General features: G+C 47.1%; 1 protein-coding gene across 1 annotated transcript; it reads left to right on the top strand.

The window, feature by feature from the left end:
* The first annotated feature begins 226 nt into the window (after positions 1–226).
* LOC142149667 (cornifelin homolog) lies at positions 227–21,793 on the top strand. The gene is made up of 3 exons (XM_075204979.1): positions 227–426; positions 546–724; positions 21,505–21,793. The coding sequence occupies exons 1-3, from the start codon at positions 312–314 to the stop codon at positions 21,682–21,684; spliced, it is 474 nt and encodes a 157-aa protein (XP_075061080.1). The 5' UTR covers positions 227–311; the 3' UTR covers positions 21,685–21,793.
* Positions 21,794–21,937: the final 144 nt, after the last annotated feature.

The raw sequence follows: 21,937 nt of genomic DNA, 5'->3' as shown, positions 1-21,937 counted from the left end.
GAGGGAGGAACGCTGTCCAGGCTCCAATGACTCCTCCCTGAGATTTTATAGCCTGTTCCCTTTATCCTGCCCCCTATGACACTCACATAAGCATCACCACACCTTCCCAACTAGTTATGTACACAAACCTCAGCTTTTAGTCTTCTTCGGGCTTAATTCATCCCTCAGTTCTAATAATCCTTTTATGTTGTAATATAGAGGGTGATCACATAAATAATACACATATCCTGTCCCTGTTGTCTCCTGATCTCTATGTGTGTACAGTGTCATGTTCACATGCCCTCTCCCTCTAGATCATACAAAGTCCCACAATGCAGCCCGTCTCGGTGCAACCATTGGCAGCTCCACAGTCAGTGACTTTCATCCAAATGAACGCCAACAACTGGGCCTCTGGGGTCTGTGACTGCTGTGATGACATAGGGATATGTAAGTGATCTTTTCAGTGAAGATGGCAGGGGGCTCTGGGCGGAGGTGGGGGGAACTGCTTGGAAGGCTACATTTCATTTTCGTCTGTTTTTCCCCCTTCTCCTCCTTTCTGGTTCTAGGCTGTTGTGCATTGTGGTGTTTCCCCTGCTTCCAGTGTAAGACAGCCAATGACTTTGGGGAGTGCGTCTGTCTTCCTCTACTGGACCCCATATGTGCTGGATATATAGGAAACAGTCTGATGTGCCCACCAGTGTCCATGGCAATGCGGGCGGCTGTCCGGGAGCGATACCGAATCCCTGTAAGTGTTTTTATTCCTATGTGTGCTACACTCCAGTGTAATGAAAGACCTGTAGAGCTATTGGGGACTGGAGTTTGTACGTTTGTCTGAACATTAACAGATAACTGATCATACTTAAGGCTTAATACTGGTGTAAGCAGCTTACACACCGCATGTCAAACGCAATTGCATTTGCTTTGTTAATGACAATGGGTAACCAGCCTAATAAAATTTTTTAAAAAAGACATCACACTGGTTCTAAGGAGAAAGAAGGACGTGACACGCCTTTTAGAAACTTTAATTTAACATAACAAAGATAATAATGAAATAGTCCGCACTTGGAGCCTTCGCCTTCAGCCTCAAGGCATCCGATCAAATTATAAGAGCTCTGTTATAACGCTAATACCACCGTCTAAAGCTAGAACAATGCTTTGGAGCCTTTATTTAAATCATTATTTGTTCACATGACTATGAGCCATGTACGTTTCTTGACCCACTGGGATTAAATCTAAACACCATGAGAACCGTTACCCCAACAAACAATCACATCAAGTATATGGGGGAGAATATGACCTTAGCCTTTCCAGTCTATAAACCAGAGATCTCCATTCCATAGGGGCTACCGATACCATGCCCGATTCACATATCCCAATGTCTCAAGTGACGGGTCTGATTTACATGCCAAAGGGACAAAAATGCCATGCCCATCCACCTACCACAGGTCTTACGCCCTGGTGGTCACCACAAAAGGGTTAATCACCCCACAAAAAAGGATAACGCTTCAGGACTGATGCTAAGTCTTGGAGATCTCTCTCCCCTAGTCACTGGACACAGAGTTATTCTTTATATTTGCTGGTTCTAAAAAAATAAGAATAAATAAAAAAAACAAACCTACCCTTCTGCCAAATAAGTAATTTGTGCTATTGCATGGGATGCTTACAGGCAAGGGTGGGGTCCCCTTCAAAAGCTGTAACCAGAATCAGGCTACACAAGGCTGGGAGACCTGCAGTGTTGGGCTTCCCCAATCTCAATGTGAACAGAAAATGGATCAATATGGAACAGAATTCTCTACAATAATAGGGGCCCACGAAAAACCATGTGCCCCCCCCCCAGGGACAACTAGACTCATGCTGAATATCACTCCTGGTGCCATGAGTGCACGGGTTATAGTGTAGTGTATCGCTAGATATGGTAAAATGTATAAGAGGTTGGTCAGACACAGTATATAGTGGTATGACGTACACTGTATCAGAGATGGGTCAGACACGATATATAGTGGTATGATGTGCACTGTATCAGAGGTGGGTCAGACACGGTATATAGTGGTATGATGTGCACTGTATCAGAGGTGGGTCAGACACAGTATATAGTGGTATGATGTGCACTGTACCAGAGGTGGGTCAGACACGGTATATAGTGGTATGATGTGCACTGTATCAGAGGTGGGTCAGACACGGTATATAGTGGTATGATGTACACTGTATCAGAGATGGGTCAGACACAGTATATAGTGGTATGATGTGCACTGTACCAGAGGTGGGTCAGACAAGGTATATAGTGGTATGATGTGCACTGTATCAGAGGTGGGTCAGACACGGTATATAGTGGTATGATGTGCACTGTATCAGAGGTGGGTCAGACATGGTATATAGTGGTATGATGTACACTGTATCAGAGGTGGGACAGACACGGTACATAGTGGTATGATGTGCACTGTATCAGAGGTGGGTCAGACACGGTATATAGTGGTATGATGTACACTGTACCAGAGGTGGGTCAGACACGGTATATCGGTGGTATGATGTACACTGTATCAGAGGTGGGTCAGACACGGTATATCGGTGGTATGACGTACACTGTATCAGAGATGGGTCAGACACGATATATAGTGGTATGATGTGCACTGTATCAGAGGTGGGTCAGACACGGTATATAGTGGTATGATGTGCACTGTATCAGAGGTGGGTCAGACACAGTATATAGTGGTATGATGTGCACTGTACCAGAGGTGGGTCAGACACGGTATATAGTGGTATGATGTGTACTGTATCAGAGGTGGGTCAGACACGGTATATAGTGGTATGATGTGCACTGTATCAGAGGTGGGTCAGACACGGTATATAGTGGTATGATGTGCACTGTATCAGAGGTGGGTCAGACACGGTATATAGTGGTATGATGTGCACTGTATCAGAGGTGTGTCAGACACGGTATATAGTGGTATGATGTACACTGTATCAGAGGTGGGACAGACACGGTACATAGTGGTATGATGTGCACTGTATCAGAGGTGGGTCAGACACGGTATATAGTGGTATGATGTACACTGTACCAGAGGTGGGTCAGACACGGTATATCGGTGGTATGATGTACACTGTATCAGAGGTGGGTCAGACACGGTATATCGGTGGTATGATGTACACTGTATCAGAGGTAGGTCAGACACGGTATATCAGTGGTATGATGTACACTGTATCAGAGGTGGGTCAGACACGGTATATCAGTGGTATGATGTACACTGTATCAGAGGTGGGTCAGACACGGTATATCAGTGGTTTGATGTGCACTGTATCAGAGGTGGGTCAGACACGGTATATCAGTGGTATGATGTACACTGTATCAGAGGTGGGTCAGACACGGTATATAGTGGTATGATGTACACTGTACCAGAGGTGGGTCAGACACAGTATATCAGTGGTATGACGTACACTGTATCAGAGGTGGGTCAGACACATTATGTCGGTGGTATGATGTACACTGCATCAGAGGTGGGTCAGACACGGTATATAGTGGTATGATGTACACTGTATCAGAGGTGGGTCAGACACGTTATATAGTGGTATGATGTGCACTGTATCAGAGGTGGGTCAGACACGGTATATAGTGGTATGATGTGCACTGCATCAGAGGTGGGTCAGACACGGTATATAGTGGTATGATGTACACTGTACCAGAGGTGGGTTAGACACGGTATATCAGTGGTATGATGTACACTGTATCAGAGGTGGGTCAGACACGGTATATCAGTGGTATGATGTACACTGTATCAGAGGTGGGTCAGACACGGTATATCGGTGGTATGATGTACACTGTATCAGAGGTGGGTCAGACACGGAATATCAGTGGTATGATGTGCACTGTATCAGAGGTGGGTCAGACACGGTATATCAGTGGTATGATGTACACTGTTTTAGAGGTGGGTCAGACACAGTATATCAGTGGTATGACGTACACTGTATCAGAGGTGGGTCAGACACGGTATATCAGTGGTATGATGTGCACTGTATCAGAGGTGGGTCAGACACGGTATATCAGTGGAATGATGTACACTGTATCAGAGATGGGTCAGACACGGTATATAGTGGTATGATATGCACTTTATCAGAGGTGGGTCAGACACGGTATATAGTGGTATGATGTGCACTGTATCAGAGGTGGGTCAGACACGGTATATCGGTGGTATGATGTACACTGTATCAGAGGTGGGTCAGACACGGTATATCGGTGGTATGATGTACACTGTATCAGATGTGGGTCAGACACGGTATATAGTGGTATGATGTACACTGTATCAGAGGTGGGTCACACACCGCTAACCTTGCCAACCTTATCCCCATCTCCCCTCTCCCCTCCCTCCCTTTCTCCTGTGCCCTCTGGAATGCTAGATCCGTCCGCAACAAACTCCCCTCTATCCATGACCTCTTCTTATCTAACTCTCTTAACCTTCTTGCCATTACCGAAACCTGGCTCACCGATTCCGACACTGCCTCCCCTGCCGCTCTCTCCTATGGCGGCCTCTCCTTCACCCACTCCGCCAGACCTGGAGACCGCCCTGGCGGAGGAGTGGGCATTCTCCTATCCTCCACCTGTACTTTCAGACTCATTCCTCCTGAACCCTCCCTCTCCATCTCCTCTTTTGAAGTCCACTCTATCCGTCTCTTCTACCCCATTCATCTCCGCGTCTCTGTCATATACCGCCCCTCTGGGCCCTCCTCCCCTTTCCTTGACAACTTTGCTGCCTGGCTCCCACACCACCTCTCCTCTGACATCCCCTCCATTATCCTTGGCGACTTCATTATCCCTATCGACAACCCCACCGACCCTGCTTCCGTCAAACTCCTTGCCCTTTCTTCCTCCCTTGGCCTCTCCCAATGGACCTCCTCTTCTACCCACTGCCTTGGTCACTCCCTTGACCTTGTCTTCTCCCACCGTTGCAGTCTGTCTGACTTCTCTATCTCCCCCTTTCCACTCTCGGACCCCCATCTCCTCTCATTCTCTCTCTCCTCTACTCCTGCGCCCCTCCTTCCACCCAAATCTACCCGGTCCAGGAGCGATCTCGACACCCTTGATCCTGCTATTCTATCCTCTTCTCTCGAAACTCTCCTCTCTCCCCTTTCCACCCTGTCCTGCCCTAATCAGGCGGCCTCCCTCTATAACCAAACCCTCTCCTCCGCCCTTGATGCGGTTGCCCCTGCCCAGCCCATCCACCTTCGCTGCTCCAATCCCCAACCCTGGCACTCCAAACTTACCTGTTTCCTCCAAAAATGCTCTCGTACTGCCGAACGCCACTGGAGAAAATCTCGCTCCCTGGCTGATTTCCTCCACTTCAAGTTTATCCTCTCCTCCTACAGCTCTGCCCTCTTGCTCGCTAAGCAATCCTTCTTTAAATCCCTCATCTCCTCCCAGTCCTCCAACCCCCGCCGCCTCTTCGCTACCTTTAACACTCTCCTGTCTCCCCCACCTCCCCCCCTCCCTTCCTCCTTATCTGCCACTGACTTCACCTCCTTTTTCTCCTCTAAAATCGCGGCCATCAGACTTGAAATTTCCTCCTCCACCCACTCTTCTGCCACCCCTCTCTCGCCCTTCCTCCCCCCTCCACTTTCCCCCCCTCTCCCCCCAGCCACCAACTCCTTCTCTCCTTCCGCCCCACCTCGGGTGAGGAAGTCCACTCTCTCATTTCTTCTTCCCCCCCTTCTACCTGCCCCCAGGACCTCATCCCTTCTCACCTTCTTCGCTCCCTTTCCACCTCCACCTGCTCCCACCTCGCTCACCTCTTTAATCTGTCCCTCTCCACCGGCATCTTCCCCTCCGTCTTTAAACATGCTCTCGTCTCACCCATTCTCAAGAAACCCAATTTTGACCTCACCTCACTCTCTAATTACCGCCCCATTTTCCTTCTCCCATTTGCCTCCAAAATACTCGAGAGACTTGTCTGCAACCGTCTCTCCACCTACCTCTCTGAACACTCTCTCCTTGACCCTCTCCAATCAGGCTTCCGCCCCCTCCATTCCACTGAAACTGCCCTGGCTCAAGTTACGAACGATCTCCTCTCGGCTTAAGCCATGGGCCACTACTCCCTCCTGATTCTCCTCGACCTCTCAGCGGCCTTTGACACAGTTGACCACCCCCTCCTGCTTCACACCCTTCAGTCCATTGGCCTCTCCGGTACCGTCCTCTCCTGGTTCACCTCTTACCTTGCCGACCGTTCCTTCTCTGTTTCCACCTCTGATTCTCTCTCCCCTTCTTCCTCCCTTCCAGTCGGAGTCCCTCAGGGCTCTGTCCTTGGACCCTTACTATTCTCACTATACACCTCTTCTCTGGGTGCACTCATCAGCTCCTTTGGCCTCAAGTACCACCTTTATGCTGATGACACTCAACTCTACCTTTCCTCTCCTGATCTCTCTCCCTCCCTTCTTTCCAGGGTATCCGCATGCCTCTCTGCCATCTCCTCCTGGATGTCCTCTAGATTTCTTAAACTCAATCTTGCTAAAACTGAACTCATTGTCTTTCCTCCCTCTCGTACCTCCTTCCCCTCTGACCTCTCCATCACTGTTGACAACTCATCTATCTCCCCTGTTCCCCAACTCCGCTGCCTAGGTGTCATCCTTGACTCCTCTCTCTCCTTTGCCCCTCACATTCCCTCTCTCGCCAAATCCTGCCGTTTCCAGCTTCGCAACATTGCCCGCATTCGGCCCTTCCTCTCCCAGGATGCCACCAAATCTCTCATCCACTCTCTGATTATCTCCCGCTTGGACTACTGCAACCTTCTCCTTAACGGCCTCCCCCTCTCTCATCTCGCTCCCCTTAGATCTGTACTTAACGCCGCTGCTAGGCTTATTTTCCTCTCTCGCCATTCCACCTCTGTATCCCCACTCTACCAAGCCCTTCACTGGCTCCCCTTCCCCTACAGAATCCTTTTCAAGCTCCTCACTCTGACTTACAAGGCCCTCGCCAACTCCACTGCTCCCTACATCTCTAACCTTATCTCTATTCACACTCCTTCCCGCTCACTGCGATCGTCCAACGATCGTCGCCTCTCTTCCCCTCTGATTACCTCCTCTCATGCACGTATCCAAGACTTCTCCCGCGCCGCTCCCCTCCATTGAAACAAGCTCCCCCGCTCCATCAGAACTTCCCCTAATCTGTCCTCTTTCAAACGAACATTAAAAACCCACCTTTTCCTTAAAGCCTTCCAGTCTCATGCCTAAACTCCCACCGGTCGGCTACCTCTCGTTCTCATCCCTTCTTCCCTTCTCCCCCTTCCTCCCGTCTCTCCGTCTCATCCATGTGTCTGTCTGTCTTCCCCTCCCTTTAGATTGTTCGCTCCTTTGAGCAGGGCTCTCCTACCTTCTGTTTCCATCACTTTTAACTGCGCTCTTCAGCTACTCAGCTCACCTCCTCTCAGTCCCTCTGCCCTCTGTCTCCTCTCGCTTCTCTCCGCTCCCCTCAGTGACTCTTAACCTGTCATCCATGCCCACCCTCTTGGGCCATAATTACCTGCCTGTACTCACTTTTCCCCTCCCTCCCTCTCTTTCATGCTGTGCCTGAGCCCCCAGAGTTATAGTGCTTACTGTTACTTGTTCTGTGCTGTTTCACCTTGTACTGTGCCAATGTTTGTCCTTGTACGGTGCTACGGATACTTTGTGGCGCCCTATAAATAAAAATTAATAATAATAATAATAATAATAATCAGTGGTATGATGTACACTGTATCAGAGATGGGTCAGACACGGTATATAGTGGTATGATGTACACTGTATCAGAGGTGGGTCAGACAAGGTATATAGTGGTATGATGTACACTGTATCAGAGGTGGGTCAGACATGGTATATAGTGGTATGATGTACACTGTATCAGAGGTTGGTCAGACACAGTATGTCGGTGGTATGATGTGCACTGTATCAGAGGTGGGTCAGACACGGTATATCAGTGGTATGATGTACACTGTATCAGAGGTGGGTCAGACACGGTATATAGTGGTATAATGTACACTGTATCAGAGGTGGGTCAGACAAGGTATATCTGTGGTATGATGTACACTGTATCAGAGGTGGGTCAGACACGGTATATCAGTGGTATGATGTACACTGTATCAGAGGTGGGTCAGACACGGTATATCGGTGGTATGATGTACACTGTATCAGAGGTGGGTCAGACACGGAATATCAGTGGTATGATGTGCACTGTATCAGAGGTGGGTCAGACACAGTATATCAGTGGTATGTTGTGCACTGTATCAGATGTGGGTCAGACACGGTATATCAGTGGTATGATGTGCACTGTATCAGAGGTGGGTCAGACACGGTATATCAGTGGTATGATGTACACTGTATCAGAGGTGGGTCAGACACGGTATATCAGTGGTATGATGTACACTGTATCAGATGTGGGTCAGACACAGTATGTCTGTGGTATGATGTACACTGTATCAGAGGTGGGTCAGACACGGTATATCAGTTGTATGATGTGCACTGTATCAGAGGTGGGTCAGACACGGTATATCAGTGGTATGATGTGCACTGTATCAGAGGTGGGTCAGACACGGTATATCAGTGGTATGATGTGCACTGTATCAGAGGTGGGTCAGACACGGTATATCAGTGGTATGACGTACACTGTATCAGAGGTGGGTCAGACACGGTATATCGGTGGTATGATGTACACTGTACCAGAGGTGGGTCAGACACGGTATATCAGTGGTATGACGTACACTGTATCAGAGGTGGGTCAGACACGGTATATAGTGGTATGATGTACACTGTATCAGATGTGGGTCAGACACGGTATATAGTGGTATGATGTACACTGTATCAGAGGTGGGTCAGACACGGTATATCGGTGGTATGATGTACACTGTATCAGAGGTTGGTCAGACACAGTATGTCGGTGGTATGATGTGCACTGTATCAGAGGTGGGTCAGACACGGTATATCAGTGGTATGATGTACACTGTATCAGAGGTGGGTCAGACACGGTATATCAGTGGTATGATGTACACTGTATCAGAGGTGGGTCAGACACGGTATATCGGTGGTATGATGTACACTGTATCAGAGGTGGGTCAGACACGGAATATCAGTGGTATGATGTGCACTGTATCAGAGGTGGGTCAGACACAGTATATCAGTGGTATGTTGTGCACTGTATCAGATGTGGGTCAGACACGGTATATCAGTGGTATGATGTGCACTGTATAAGAGGTGGGTCAGACACAGTATATCAGTGGTATGTTGTGCACTGTATCAGATGTGGGTCAGACACGGTATATCAGTGGTATGATGTACACTGTATCAGAGGTGGGTCAGACACAGTATGTCTGTGGTATGATGTGCACTGTATCAAAAGGTGGGTCAGACACGGTATATCAGTGGTATGATGTACACTGTATTAGAGGTGGGTCAGACACAGTATATCAGTGGAATGACGTACACTGTATCAGAGGTGGGTCAGACACGGTATATCGGTGGTATGATGTACACTGTATCAGAGGTGGGTCAGACACGGTATATCGGTGGTATGATGTGCACTGTATCAGAGGTGGGTCAGACACGGTATATCAGTGGTATAATGTACACTGTATAAGAGGTGGGTCAGACACAGTATATCAGTGGTATGATGTACACTGTATAAGAGGTGGGTCAGACAGAGTATATCAGTGGTATGGCGTACACTGTATCAGAGGTGGGTCAGACACGGTATTTCAATGTTATGACGTACACTGTATCAGAGGTGGGTCAGACACGGTATATCGGTGGTATGACGTACACTGTATCAGAGGTGGGTCAGACACAGTATATCAGTGGTATGGCGTACACTGTATAAGAGGTGGGTCAGACACAGTATATCAGTGGTATGGCGTACACTGTATCAGAGGTGGGTCAGACACGGTATTTCAATGGTATGGCGTACACTGTTTCAGAGGTGGGTCAGACACGGTATTTCAATGGTATGACGTACACTGTATCAGAGGTGGGTCAGACACGGTATATAGTGGTATGATGTACACTGTATCAGAGGTTGGTCAGACACAGTATGTCGGTGGTATGATGTACACTGTATCAGAGGTGGGTCAGACACGGAATATCAGTGGTATGATGTGCACTGTATCAGAGGTGGGTCAGACACGGTATATCAGTGGTATGTTGTGCACTGTATCAGATGTGGGTCAGACACGGTATATCAGTGGTATGTTGTGCACTGTATCAGATGTGGGTCAGACACGGTATATCAGTGGTATGTTGTGCACTGTATCAGATGTGGGTCAGACACGGTATATAGTGGTATGATGTACACTGTATCAGAGGTGGGTCAGACACAGTATGTCTGTGGTATGATGTGCACTGTATTAGAGGTGGGTCAGACACAGTATATCAGTGGAATGACGTACACTGTATCAGAGGTGGGTCAGACACGGTATATCGGTGGTATGATGTACACTGTATCAGAGGTGGGTCAGACACGGTATATCAGTGGTATGATGTGCACTGTATCAGAGGTGGGTCAGACACGGTATATCGGTGGTATGATGTGCACTGTATCAGAGGTGGGTCATACACTGTATATCAGTGGTATAATGTACACTGTATAAGAGGTGGGTCAGACACGGTATATCAGTGGTATGATGTGCACTGTATCAGAGGTGGGTCAGACACGGTATATCGGTGGTATGATGTGCACTGTATCAGAGGTGGGTCAGACACGGTATATCAGTGGTATAATGTACACTGTATAAGAGGTGGGTCAGACACAGTATATCAGTGGTATGACGTACACTGTATCAGAGGTGGATCAGACACGGTATTTCAATGGTATGACGTACACTGTATCAGAGGTGGGTCAGACACGGTATATCGGTGGTATGACGTACACTGTATCAGAGGTGGGTCAGACACGGTATATCAGTGGTATAATGTACACTGTATAAGAGGTGGGTCAGACACAGTATATCAGTGGTATGATGTACACTGTATAAGAGGTGGGTCAGACAGAGTATATCAGTGGTATGGCGTACACTGTATCAGAGGTGGGTCAGACACGGTAATTCAATGTTATGACATACACTGTATCAGAGGTGGGTCAGACACGGTATATCGGTGGTATGACGTACACTGTATCAGAGGTGGGTCAGACACAGTATATCAGTGGTATGGCGTACACTGTATAAGAGGTGGGTCAGACACAGTATATCAGTGGTATGGCGTACACTGTATCAGAGGTGGGTCAGACACGGTATTTCAATGGTATGGCGTACACTGTTTCAGAGGTGGGTCAGACACGGTATTTCAATGGTATGACGTACACTGTATCAGAGGTGGGTCAGACACGGTATATAGTGGTATGATGTACACTGTATCAGAGGTTGGTCAGACACAGTATGTCGGTGGTATGATGTACACTGTATCAGAGGTGGGTCAGACACGGAATATCAGTGGTATGATGTGCACTGTATCAGAGGTGGGTCAGACACGGTATATCAGTGGTATGTTGTGCACTGTATCAGATGTGGGTCAGACACGGTATATCAGTGGTATGTTGTGCACTGTATCAGATGTGGGTCAGACACGGTATATCAGTGGTATGTTGTGCACTGTATCAGATGTGGGTCAGACACGGTATATAGTGGTATGATGTACACTGTATCAGAGGTGGGTCAGACACAGTATGTCTGTGGTATGATGTGCACTGTATTAGAGGTGGGTCAGACACAGTATATCAGTGGAATGACGTACACTGTATCAGAGGTGGGTCAGACACGGTATATCGGTGGTATGATGTACACTGTATCAGAGGTGGGTCAGACACGGTATATCAGTGGTATGATGTGCACTGTATCAGAGGTGGGTCAGACACGGTATATCGGTGGTATGATGTGCACTGTATCAGAGGTGGGTCATACACTGTATATCAGTGGTATAATGTACACTGTATAAGAGGTGGGTCAGACACGGTATATCAGTGGTATGATGTGCACTGTATCAGAGGTGGGTCAGACACGGTATATCGGTGGTATGATGTGCACTGTATCAGAGGTGGGTCAGACACGGTATATCAGTGGTATAATGTACACTGTATAAGAGGTGGGTCAGACACAGTATATCAGTGGTATGACGTACACTGTATCAGAGGTGGATCAGACACGGTATTTCAATGGTATGACGTACACTGTATCAGAGGTGGGTCAGACACGGTATATCGGTGGTATGACGTACACTGTATCAGAGGTGGGTCAGACACGGTATATCGGTGGTATGATGTGCACTGTATCAGAGGTGGGTCAGACACGGTATATCAGTGGTATAATGTACACTGTATAAGAGGTGGGTCAGACACAGTATATCAGTGGTATGATGTACACTGTATAAGAGGTGGGTCAGACACAGTATATCAGTGGTATGGCGTACACTGTATCAGAGGTGGGTCAGACACGGTATTTCAATGTTATGACGTACACTGTATCAGAGGTGGGTCAGACACGGTATATCGGTAGTATGACGTACACTGTATCAGATGTGGGTCAGACACGGTATATCGGTGGTATGACGTACACTGTATCAGAGGTGGGTCAGACACAGTATATCAGTGGTATGGCGTACACTGTATAAGAGGTGGGTCAGACACAGTATATCAGTGGTATGGCGTACACTGTATCAGAGGTGGGTCAGACACGGTATTTCAATGGTATGGCGTACACTGTATCAGAGGTGGGTCAGACACGGTATTTCAATGGTATGACGTACACTGTATCAGAGGTGGGTCAGACACGGTATATAGTGGTATGATGTACACTGCATCAGAGGTGGGTCAGACATGGTATATAGTGGTATGATGTACACTGTATCAGAGGTTGGTCAGACACAGTATGTCGGTGGTATGATGTGCACTGTATCAGAGGTGGGTCAGACACGGTATATCAGTGGTATGATGTACACTGTATCAGAGGTGGGTCAGACACGGTATATCAGTGGTATGATGTACACTGTATCAGAGGTGGGTCAGACACGGTATATCGGTGGTATGATGTACACTGTATCAGAGGTGGGTCAGACACGGAATATCAGTGGTATGATGTGCACTGTATCAGAGGTGGGTCAGACACGGTATATCAGTGGTATGTTGTGCACTGTATCAGATGTGGGTCAGACATGGTATATCAGTGGTATGATGTGCACTGTATCAGAGGTGGGTCAGACACGGTATATCAGTGGTATGATGTACACTGTATCAGAGGTGGGTCAGACACGGTATATCAGTGGTATGACGTACACTGTATCAGAGGTGGGTCAGACACGGTATATCAGTGGTATGACGTGCACTGTATCAGAGGTGGGTCAGACACAGTATGTCTGTGGTATGATGTGCACTGTATTAGAGGTGGGTCAGACACAGTATATCAGTGGAATGACGTACACTGTATCAGAGGTGGGTCAGACACGGTATATCAGTGGTATGATGTACACTGTATCAGAGGTGGGTCAGACACGGTATATCAGTGGTATGATGTGCACTGTATCAGAGGTGGGTCAGACACGGTATATAGTGGTATGACGTACACTGTATCAGAGGTGGGTCAGACACGGTATATCGGTGGTATGATGTACACTGTATCAGAGGTGGGTCAGACACGGTATATCAGTGGTATGATGTGCACTGTATCAGAGGTGGGTCAGACACGGTATATCAGTGGTATGATGTACACTGTATCAGAGGTGGGTCAGACACAGTATGTCTGTGGTATGATGTGCACTGTATTAGAGGTGGGTCAGACACAGTATATCAGTGGAATGACGTACACTGTATCAGAGGTGGGTCAGACACGGTATATCGGTGGTATGATGTACACTGTATCAGAGGTGGGTCAGACACGGTATATCGGTGGTATGATGTGCACTGTATCAGAGGTGGGTCAGACACTGTATATCAGTGGTATAATGTACACTGTATAAGAGGTGGGTCAGACACGGTATATCAGTGGTATGATGTGCACTGTATCAGAGGTGGGTCAGACACGGTATACCGGTGGTATGATGTGCACTGTATCAGAGGTGGGTCAGACACGGTATATCAGTGGTATAATGTACACTGTATAAGAGGTGGGTCAGACACAGTATATCAGTGGTATGACGTACACTGTATCAGAGGTGGATCAGACACGGTATTTCAATGGTATGACGTACACTGTATCAGAGGTGGGTCAGACACGGTATATCGGTGGTATGACGTACACTGTATCAGAGGTGGGTCAGACACGGTATATCAGTGGTATGATGTACACTGTTTAAGAGGTGGGTCAGACACAGTATATCAGTGGTATGGCGTACACTGTATCAGAGGTGGGTCAGACACGGTATATCAGTGGTATAATGTACACTGTATAAGAGGTGGGTCAGACACAGTATATCAGTGGTATGACGTACACTGTATCAGAGGTGGGTCAGACACGGTATATCGGTGGTATGATGTGCACTGTATCAGAGGTGGGTCAGACACGGTATATCAGTGGTATAATGTACACTGTATAAGAGGTGGGTCAGACACAGTATATCAGTGGTATGACGTACACTGTATCAGAGGTGGGTCAGACACGGTATATCGGTGGTATGACGTACACTGTATCAGAGGTGGGTCAGACACGGTATATCGGTGGTATGATGTGCACTGTATCAGAGGTGGGTCAGACACGGTATATCAGTGGTATAATGTACACTGTATAAGAGGTGGGTCAGACACAGTATATCAGTGGTATGATGTACACTGTATAAGAGGTGGGTCAGACACAGTATATCAGTGGTATGGCGTACACTGTATCAGAGGTGGGTCAGACACGGTATTTCAATGTTATGACGTACACTGTATCAGAGGTGGGTCAGACACGGTATATCGGTAGTATGACGTACACTGTATCAGATGTGGGTCAGACACGGTATATCGGTGGTATGACGTACACTGTATCAGAGGTGGGTCAGACACAGTATATCAGTGGTATGGCGTACACTGTATAAGAGGTGGGTCAGACACAGTATATCAGTGGTATGGCGTACACTGTATCAGAGGTGGGTCAGACACGGTATTTCAATGGTATGGCGTACACTGTATCAGAGGTGGGTCAGACACGGTATTTCAATGGTATGACGTACACTGTATCAGAGGTGGGTCAGACACGGTATATAGTGGTATGATGTACACTGCATCAGAGGTGGGTCAGACATGGTATATAGTGGTATGATGTACACTGTATCAGAGGTTGGTCAGACACAGTATGTCGGTGGTATGATGTGCACTGTATCAGAGGTGGGTCAGACACGGTATATCAGTGGTATGATGTACACTGTATCAGAGGTGGGTCAGACACGGTATATCAGTGGTATGATGTACACTGTATCAGAGGTGGGTCAGACACGGTATATCGGTGGTATGATGTACACTGTATCAGAGGTGGGTCAGACACGGAATATCAGTGGTATGATGTGCACTGTATCAGAGGTGGGTCAGACACGGTATATCAGTGGTATGTTGTGCACTGTATCAGATGTGGGTCAGACATGGTATATCAGTGGTATGATGTGCACTGTATCAGAGGTGGGTCAGACACGGTATATCAGTGGTATGATGTACACTGTATCAGCGGTGGGTCAGACACGGTATATCAGTGGTATGACGTACACTGTATCAGAGGTGGGTCAGACACGGTATATCAGTGGTATGACGTGCACTGTATCAGAGGTGGGTCAGACACAGTATGTCTGTGGTATGATGTGCACTGTATTAGAGGTGGGTCAGACACAGTATATCAGTGGAATGACGTACACTGTATCAGAGGTGGGTCAGACACGGTATATCGGTGGTATGATGTACACTGTATCAGAGGTGGGTCAGACACGGTATATCAGTGGTATGATGTGCACTGTATCAGAGGTGGGTCAGACACGGTATATAGTGGTATGACGTACACTGTATCAGAGGTGGGTCAGACACGGTATATCGGTGGTATGATGTACACTGTATCAGAGGTGGGTCAGACACGGTATATCAGTGGTATGATGTGCACTGTATCAGAGGTGGGTCAGACACGGTATATCAGTGGTATGATGTACACTGTATCAGAGGTGGGTCAGACACAGTATGTCTGTGGTATGATGTGCACTGTATTAGAGGTGGGTCAGACACAGTATATCAGTGGAATGACGTACACTGTATCAGAGGTGGGTCAGACACGGTATATCGGTGGTATGATGTACACTGTATCAGAGGTGGGTCAGACACGGTATATCGGTGGTATGATGTGCACTGTATCAGAGGTGGGTCAGACACTGTATATCAGTGGTATAATGTACACTGTATAAGAGGTGGGTCAGACACGGTATATCAGTGGTATGATGTGCACTGTATCAGAGGTGGGTCAGACACGGTATACCGGTGGTATGATGTGCACTGTATCAGAGGTGGGTCAGACACGGTATATCAGTGGTATAATGTACACTGTATAAGAGGTGGGTCAGACACAGTATATCAGTGGTATGACGTACACTGTATCAGAGGTGGATCAGACACGGTATTTCAATGGTATGACGTACACTGTATCAGAGGTGGGTCAGACACGGTATATCGTTGGTATGACGTACACTGTATCAGAGGTGGGTCAGACACGGTATATCAGTGGTATGATGTACACTGTTTAAGAGGTGGGTCAGACACAGTATATCAGTGGTATGGCGTACACTGTATCAGAGGTGGGTCAGACACGGTATATCAGTGGTATGATGTACACTGTATCAGAGGTGGGTCAGACACGGTATATCAGTGGTATGATGTACACTGTATCAGAGGTGGGTCAGACACGGTATATCAGTGGTATGATGTACACTGTATCAGAGGTGGGTCAGACACGGTATATCGGTGGTATGATGTACACTGTATCAGAGGTTGGTCAGACACAGTATGTCGGTGGTATGATGTGCACTGTATCAGAGGTGGGTCAGACACGGTATATCAGTGGTATGATGTACACTGTATCAGAGGTGGGTCAGACACGGTATATCAGTGGTATGATGTACACTGTATCAGAGGTGGGTCAGACACGGTATATCGGTGGTATGATGTACACTGTATCAGAGGTAGGTCAGACACGGAATATCAGTGGTATGATGTGCACTGTATCAGAGGTGGGTCAGACACGGTATATCAGTGGTATGTTGTGCACTGTATCAGATGTGGGTCAGACACGGTATATCAGTGGTATGATGTGCACTGTATTAGAGGTGGGTCAGACACAGTATATCAGTGGAATGACGTACACTGTATTAGAGGTGGGTCAGACACGGCATATCGGTGGTATGATGTACACTGTATCAGAGGTGGGTCAGACACGGTATATCAGTGGTATGATGTGCACTGTATCAGAGGTGGGTCAGACACGGTATATCGGTGGTATGATGTGCACTGTATCAGAGGTGGGTCAGACACGGTATATCAGTGGTATGATGTACACTGTATCAGAGGTGGGTCAGACACGGTATATCGGTGGTATGATGTGCACTGTATCAGAGGTGGGTCAGACACGGTATATCAGTGGTATAATGTACACTGTATAAGAGGTGGGTCAGACACGGTATATCAGTGGTATGATGTACACTGTATAAGAGGTGGGTCAGACACAGTATATCAGTGGTATGGCGTACACTGTATCAGAGGTGGGTCAGACACGGTATTTCAATGGTATGACGCACACTGTATCAGAGGTGGGTCAGACACGGTATATCGGTGGTATGACGTACACTGTATCAGAGGTGGGTCAGACACGGTATATCGGTGGTATGATTCACACTGTATCAGAGATGGGTCAGAGATGGTATATAGTGGTATGATGTACACTGTATCAGAGGTGGGTCAGACACGGTGTATCAGTGGTATGACGTACACTCTATCAGAGGTCGGTCAGACACGGTATATAGTGGTATGACGTACACTGTTTAAGAGGTGGGTCAGACACGGTATATCAGTGGTATGATGTACACTGTATCAGAGGTGGGTCAGACACAGTATATAGTGGAATGATGTACACTGTATCAGAGGTGGGTCAGACACGGTATATCAGTGGTATGATGTACACTGTATCAGAGGTGGGTCAGAAACTGTATATAGTGGTATGACGTACACTGTATCAGAGGTGGGTCAGACACGGTATATAGTGGTATGATGTACACTGTTTTAGAGGTGGGTCAGACACGGTATATCAGTGGAATGATGTACACTGTATCAGAGATGGGTCAGACACGGTATATAGTGGTATGATATGCACTGTATCAGAGGTGGGTCAGACACGGTATATAGTGGTATGATGTGCACTGTATCAGAGGTGGGTCAGACACGGTATATCGGTGTTATGACTTACAGTGTATCAGAAGTGGGTCAGACACGGTATATAGTGGTATGACGTACACTGTATCAGAGGTGGGTCAGACACGGTATATCAGTGGTATGATGTGCACTGTATCAGAGGTGGGTCAGACACGGTATATCGGTGGTATGATGTGCACTGTATCAGAGGTGGGTCAGACACGGTATATAGTGGTCTGATGTACACTGTACCAGAGGTGGGTCAGACACGGTATATCGGTGGTATGATGTACACTGTATCAAGAGGTGGGTCAGAAACGGTATATCGGTGGTATGTTGTACACTGTATATCAGAGGTGGGTCAGACACGATATATAGTGGTATGATGTACACTGTATAATAGAGGTGGGTCAGACACGGTATATCAGTGGTATGATGTACACTGTATCAAGAGGTGGGTCAGAAACGGTATATCGGTGGTATGTTGTACACTGTATATCAGAGGTGGGTCAGACACGCTATATCAGTGGTATATTGTACACTGTATCAGAGGTGGGTCAGACACGGTATATCAGTGGTATGACGTACACTGTATCAGAGGTGAGTCAGACACGGTATATCAGTGGTATGACGTACACTGTACCAGAGGTGGGTCAGACATGGTATATTGGTGGTATGATGTACACTGTACCAGAAGTGGGTCAGACACAGTATATCAGTGGTATGACGTACACTGTATCAGAGGTGGGTCAGACACGGTATATCAGTGGTATGACGTACACTGTACCAGAGGCGGGTCAGACACGGTATATCAGTGGTATGACGTACACTGTACCAGAGGTGGGTGAGACACGGTATATAGTGGTATGATGTACACTGTATCAGAGGTGGGTCAGACACGGTATATAGTGGTATGATGTATACTGTATCAGAGGTGGGTCAGACACGGTATATAGTGGTATGATGTACACTGTATCAGAGGTGGGTCAGACACGGTATATAGTGGTATGATGTACACTGTATCAGAGGTGGGTCAGACACGGTATATAGTGGTATGATGTACACTGTATCAGAGGTGGGTCAGACACGGTATATAGTGGTATGATTTATACTGTATCAGAGGTGGGTCAGACACGGTATATCAGTGGTATGACGTACAATGTATCAGAGGTCGGTCAGACACAGTATATAGTGGTATGACGTACACTGTTTAAGAGGTGGGTCAGACATGGTATATAGTGGTATGATGTACACTGTATCAGAGGTGGGTCAGACACGGTATATAGTGGTATGACGTACACTGTATCAGAGGTGGGTCAGACATGGTATATAGTGGTATGATGTACACTGTATCAGAGGTGGGTCAGACACGGTATATCAGTGGTATGACGTACACTGTATCAGAGGTGGATCAGACACGGTATATCGGTGGTATGACATACACTGTATCAGAAGTGGGTCAGACACGGTATATAGTAGTATGATGTGCACTGTATCAGAGGTGGGTCACACACGGTATATCGGTGGTATGATGTACACTGTATATCAGAGGTGGGTCAGACACGGTATATCAGTGGTATGATGTGCACTGTATCAGAGGTGGGTGAGACACGGTATATAGTGGTATGACGTTCACTGTATCAGAGGTGGGTCAGACACGGTATATCGTTGGTATGACGTACACTGTATCAGAGGTGGGTCACACACGGTATATCGGTGGCATGATGTGCACTGTATCAGAGGTGGGTGAGACACGGTATATAGTGGTATGACGTTCACTGTATCAGAGGTGGGTCAGACACGGTATATCGTTGGTATGACGTACACTGTATCAGAGGTGGGTCAGACATGGTACATAGTGGTATGATGTACACTGTATCAGAGGTGGGTCAGACACGGTATATCGGTGTTATGACTTACAGTGTATCAGAAGTGGGTCAGACACGGTATATAGTGGTCTGATGTACACTGTATAATAGAGGTGGGTCAGACACGGTATATCAGTGGTATGATGTACACTATATCAAGAGGTGGGTCAGAAACGGTATATCGGTGGTATGATGTACACTGTATATCAGAGGTGGGTCAGACACGGTATATCAGTGGTATATTGTACACTGTATCAGAGGTGGGTCAGACACGGTATATCAGTGGTATGATGTACACTGTATCAGAGGTGGGTCAGACACGGTATATCAGTGGTATGACGTACACTGTTCCAGAAGCGGATCAGACACGGTATATCAGTGGTATGATGTACACTGTATCAAGGTGGGTCAGACACGGTACATCAGTGTTATGACGTACACTGTATCAGAGGTGGGTCAGACACGGTATATCAGTGGTATGACGAACACTGTATCAGAGGTGGGTCAGACACGGTATATCAGTGGTATGACGTACACTTTATCAGAGGTGGGTCAGACACGGTATATCAGTGGTATGACGTACACTGTATCAGAGGTGGGTCAGACACGGTATATCAGTGGTATGATGTACACTGTATCAGAGGTGGGTCAGACACGGTATATCGGTGGTATGATGTACACTGTACCAGAGATGGGTCAGACACGGTATATTGGTGGTATGATGTGCACTGTACGAGAGATGGGTCAGACACAGTATATCAGTGGTATGATGTACACTGTACCAGAGGTGGGTCAGACACGGTATATCGGTGGTATGATGTACACTGTACCAGAGATGGTTCAGACACGGTATATTGGTGGTATGATGTACACTGTACCAGAGGTGGGTCAGACACGGTATATCGGTGGTATGATGTACACTGTACCAGAGATGGGTCAGACACGGTATATAGTGGTATGATGTACACTGTATAAGAGGTGGGTCAGACACAGTATATCAGTGGTATGATGTGCACTGTATCAGAGGTGGGTCAGACACGGTATATCAGTGGTATGATGTACACTGTATCAGAGGTGGGTCAGACACGATGTATCAGTTGTATGATGTGCACTGTATCAGAGGGGGGTCAGACACGGTATATAGTGGTATGATGTACACTGTATCAGAGGGGGGTCAGACACGGTATATAGTGGTATGATGTACACTGTATCAGAGGTGGGCCAGAGACGGTATATATATATGATATGATGTACACTGTACCAGAGGTGGGACAAACTCGGTTCATCCATTGACTCTTCTCCATCTCTTTCTCCGCACAGGGCTCGATCTGTGATGACTGCTGTACGCTTTATTGGTGCCTCAGCTGCTCTTGGTGCCAAATGGCTCGTGAGATCAGGAAACGCAAACAGCCGGTCAACTTTATAAACGCCCAGACAACGGCTATGGGAATGCCCATACAGCCTCAGGCCTACCCGCAGTACCCATCTCCAACATACTAGCCCCTCATCTCTTACCATCTAAAGAGAAGTAACCCCCTCTGATATCTGATAGCCATCTACCAGCTCACAATATTTAGGATGGAGATCTGAATTACCAAATTCTGTCACATTGTGTCACAATTATGTTATATTATATAACAGAACTTTTATTGAAGAAAAAAATAAATATATCTGGTATTGTTTGGATTGAGTTTACTAAGTTCCCATTAAATTCTGTCTCTTACTTAATTTCACGGTCCACGGGTTTCTGTGG

This window comes from Mixophyes fleayi, chromosome 4, assembly GCF_038048845.1.
Source record: "Mixophyes fleayi isolate aMixFle1 chromosome 4, aMixFle1.hap1, whole genome shotgun sequence".
Lineage (NCBI taxonomy): Eukaryota > Metazoa > Chordata > Amphibia > Anura > Limnodynastidae > Mixophyes > Mixophyes fleayi.
The sequence above is the reverse complement of the archived record's forward strand: the minus strand, read 5'-3'. Positions and strand labels throughout refer to the sequence as shown.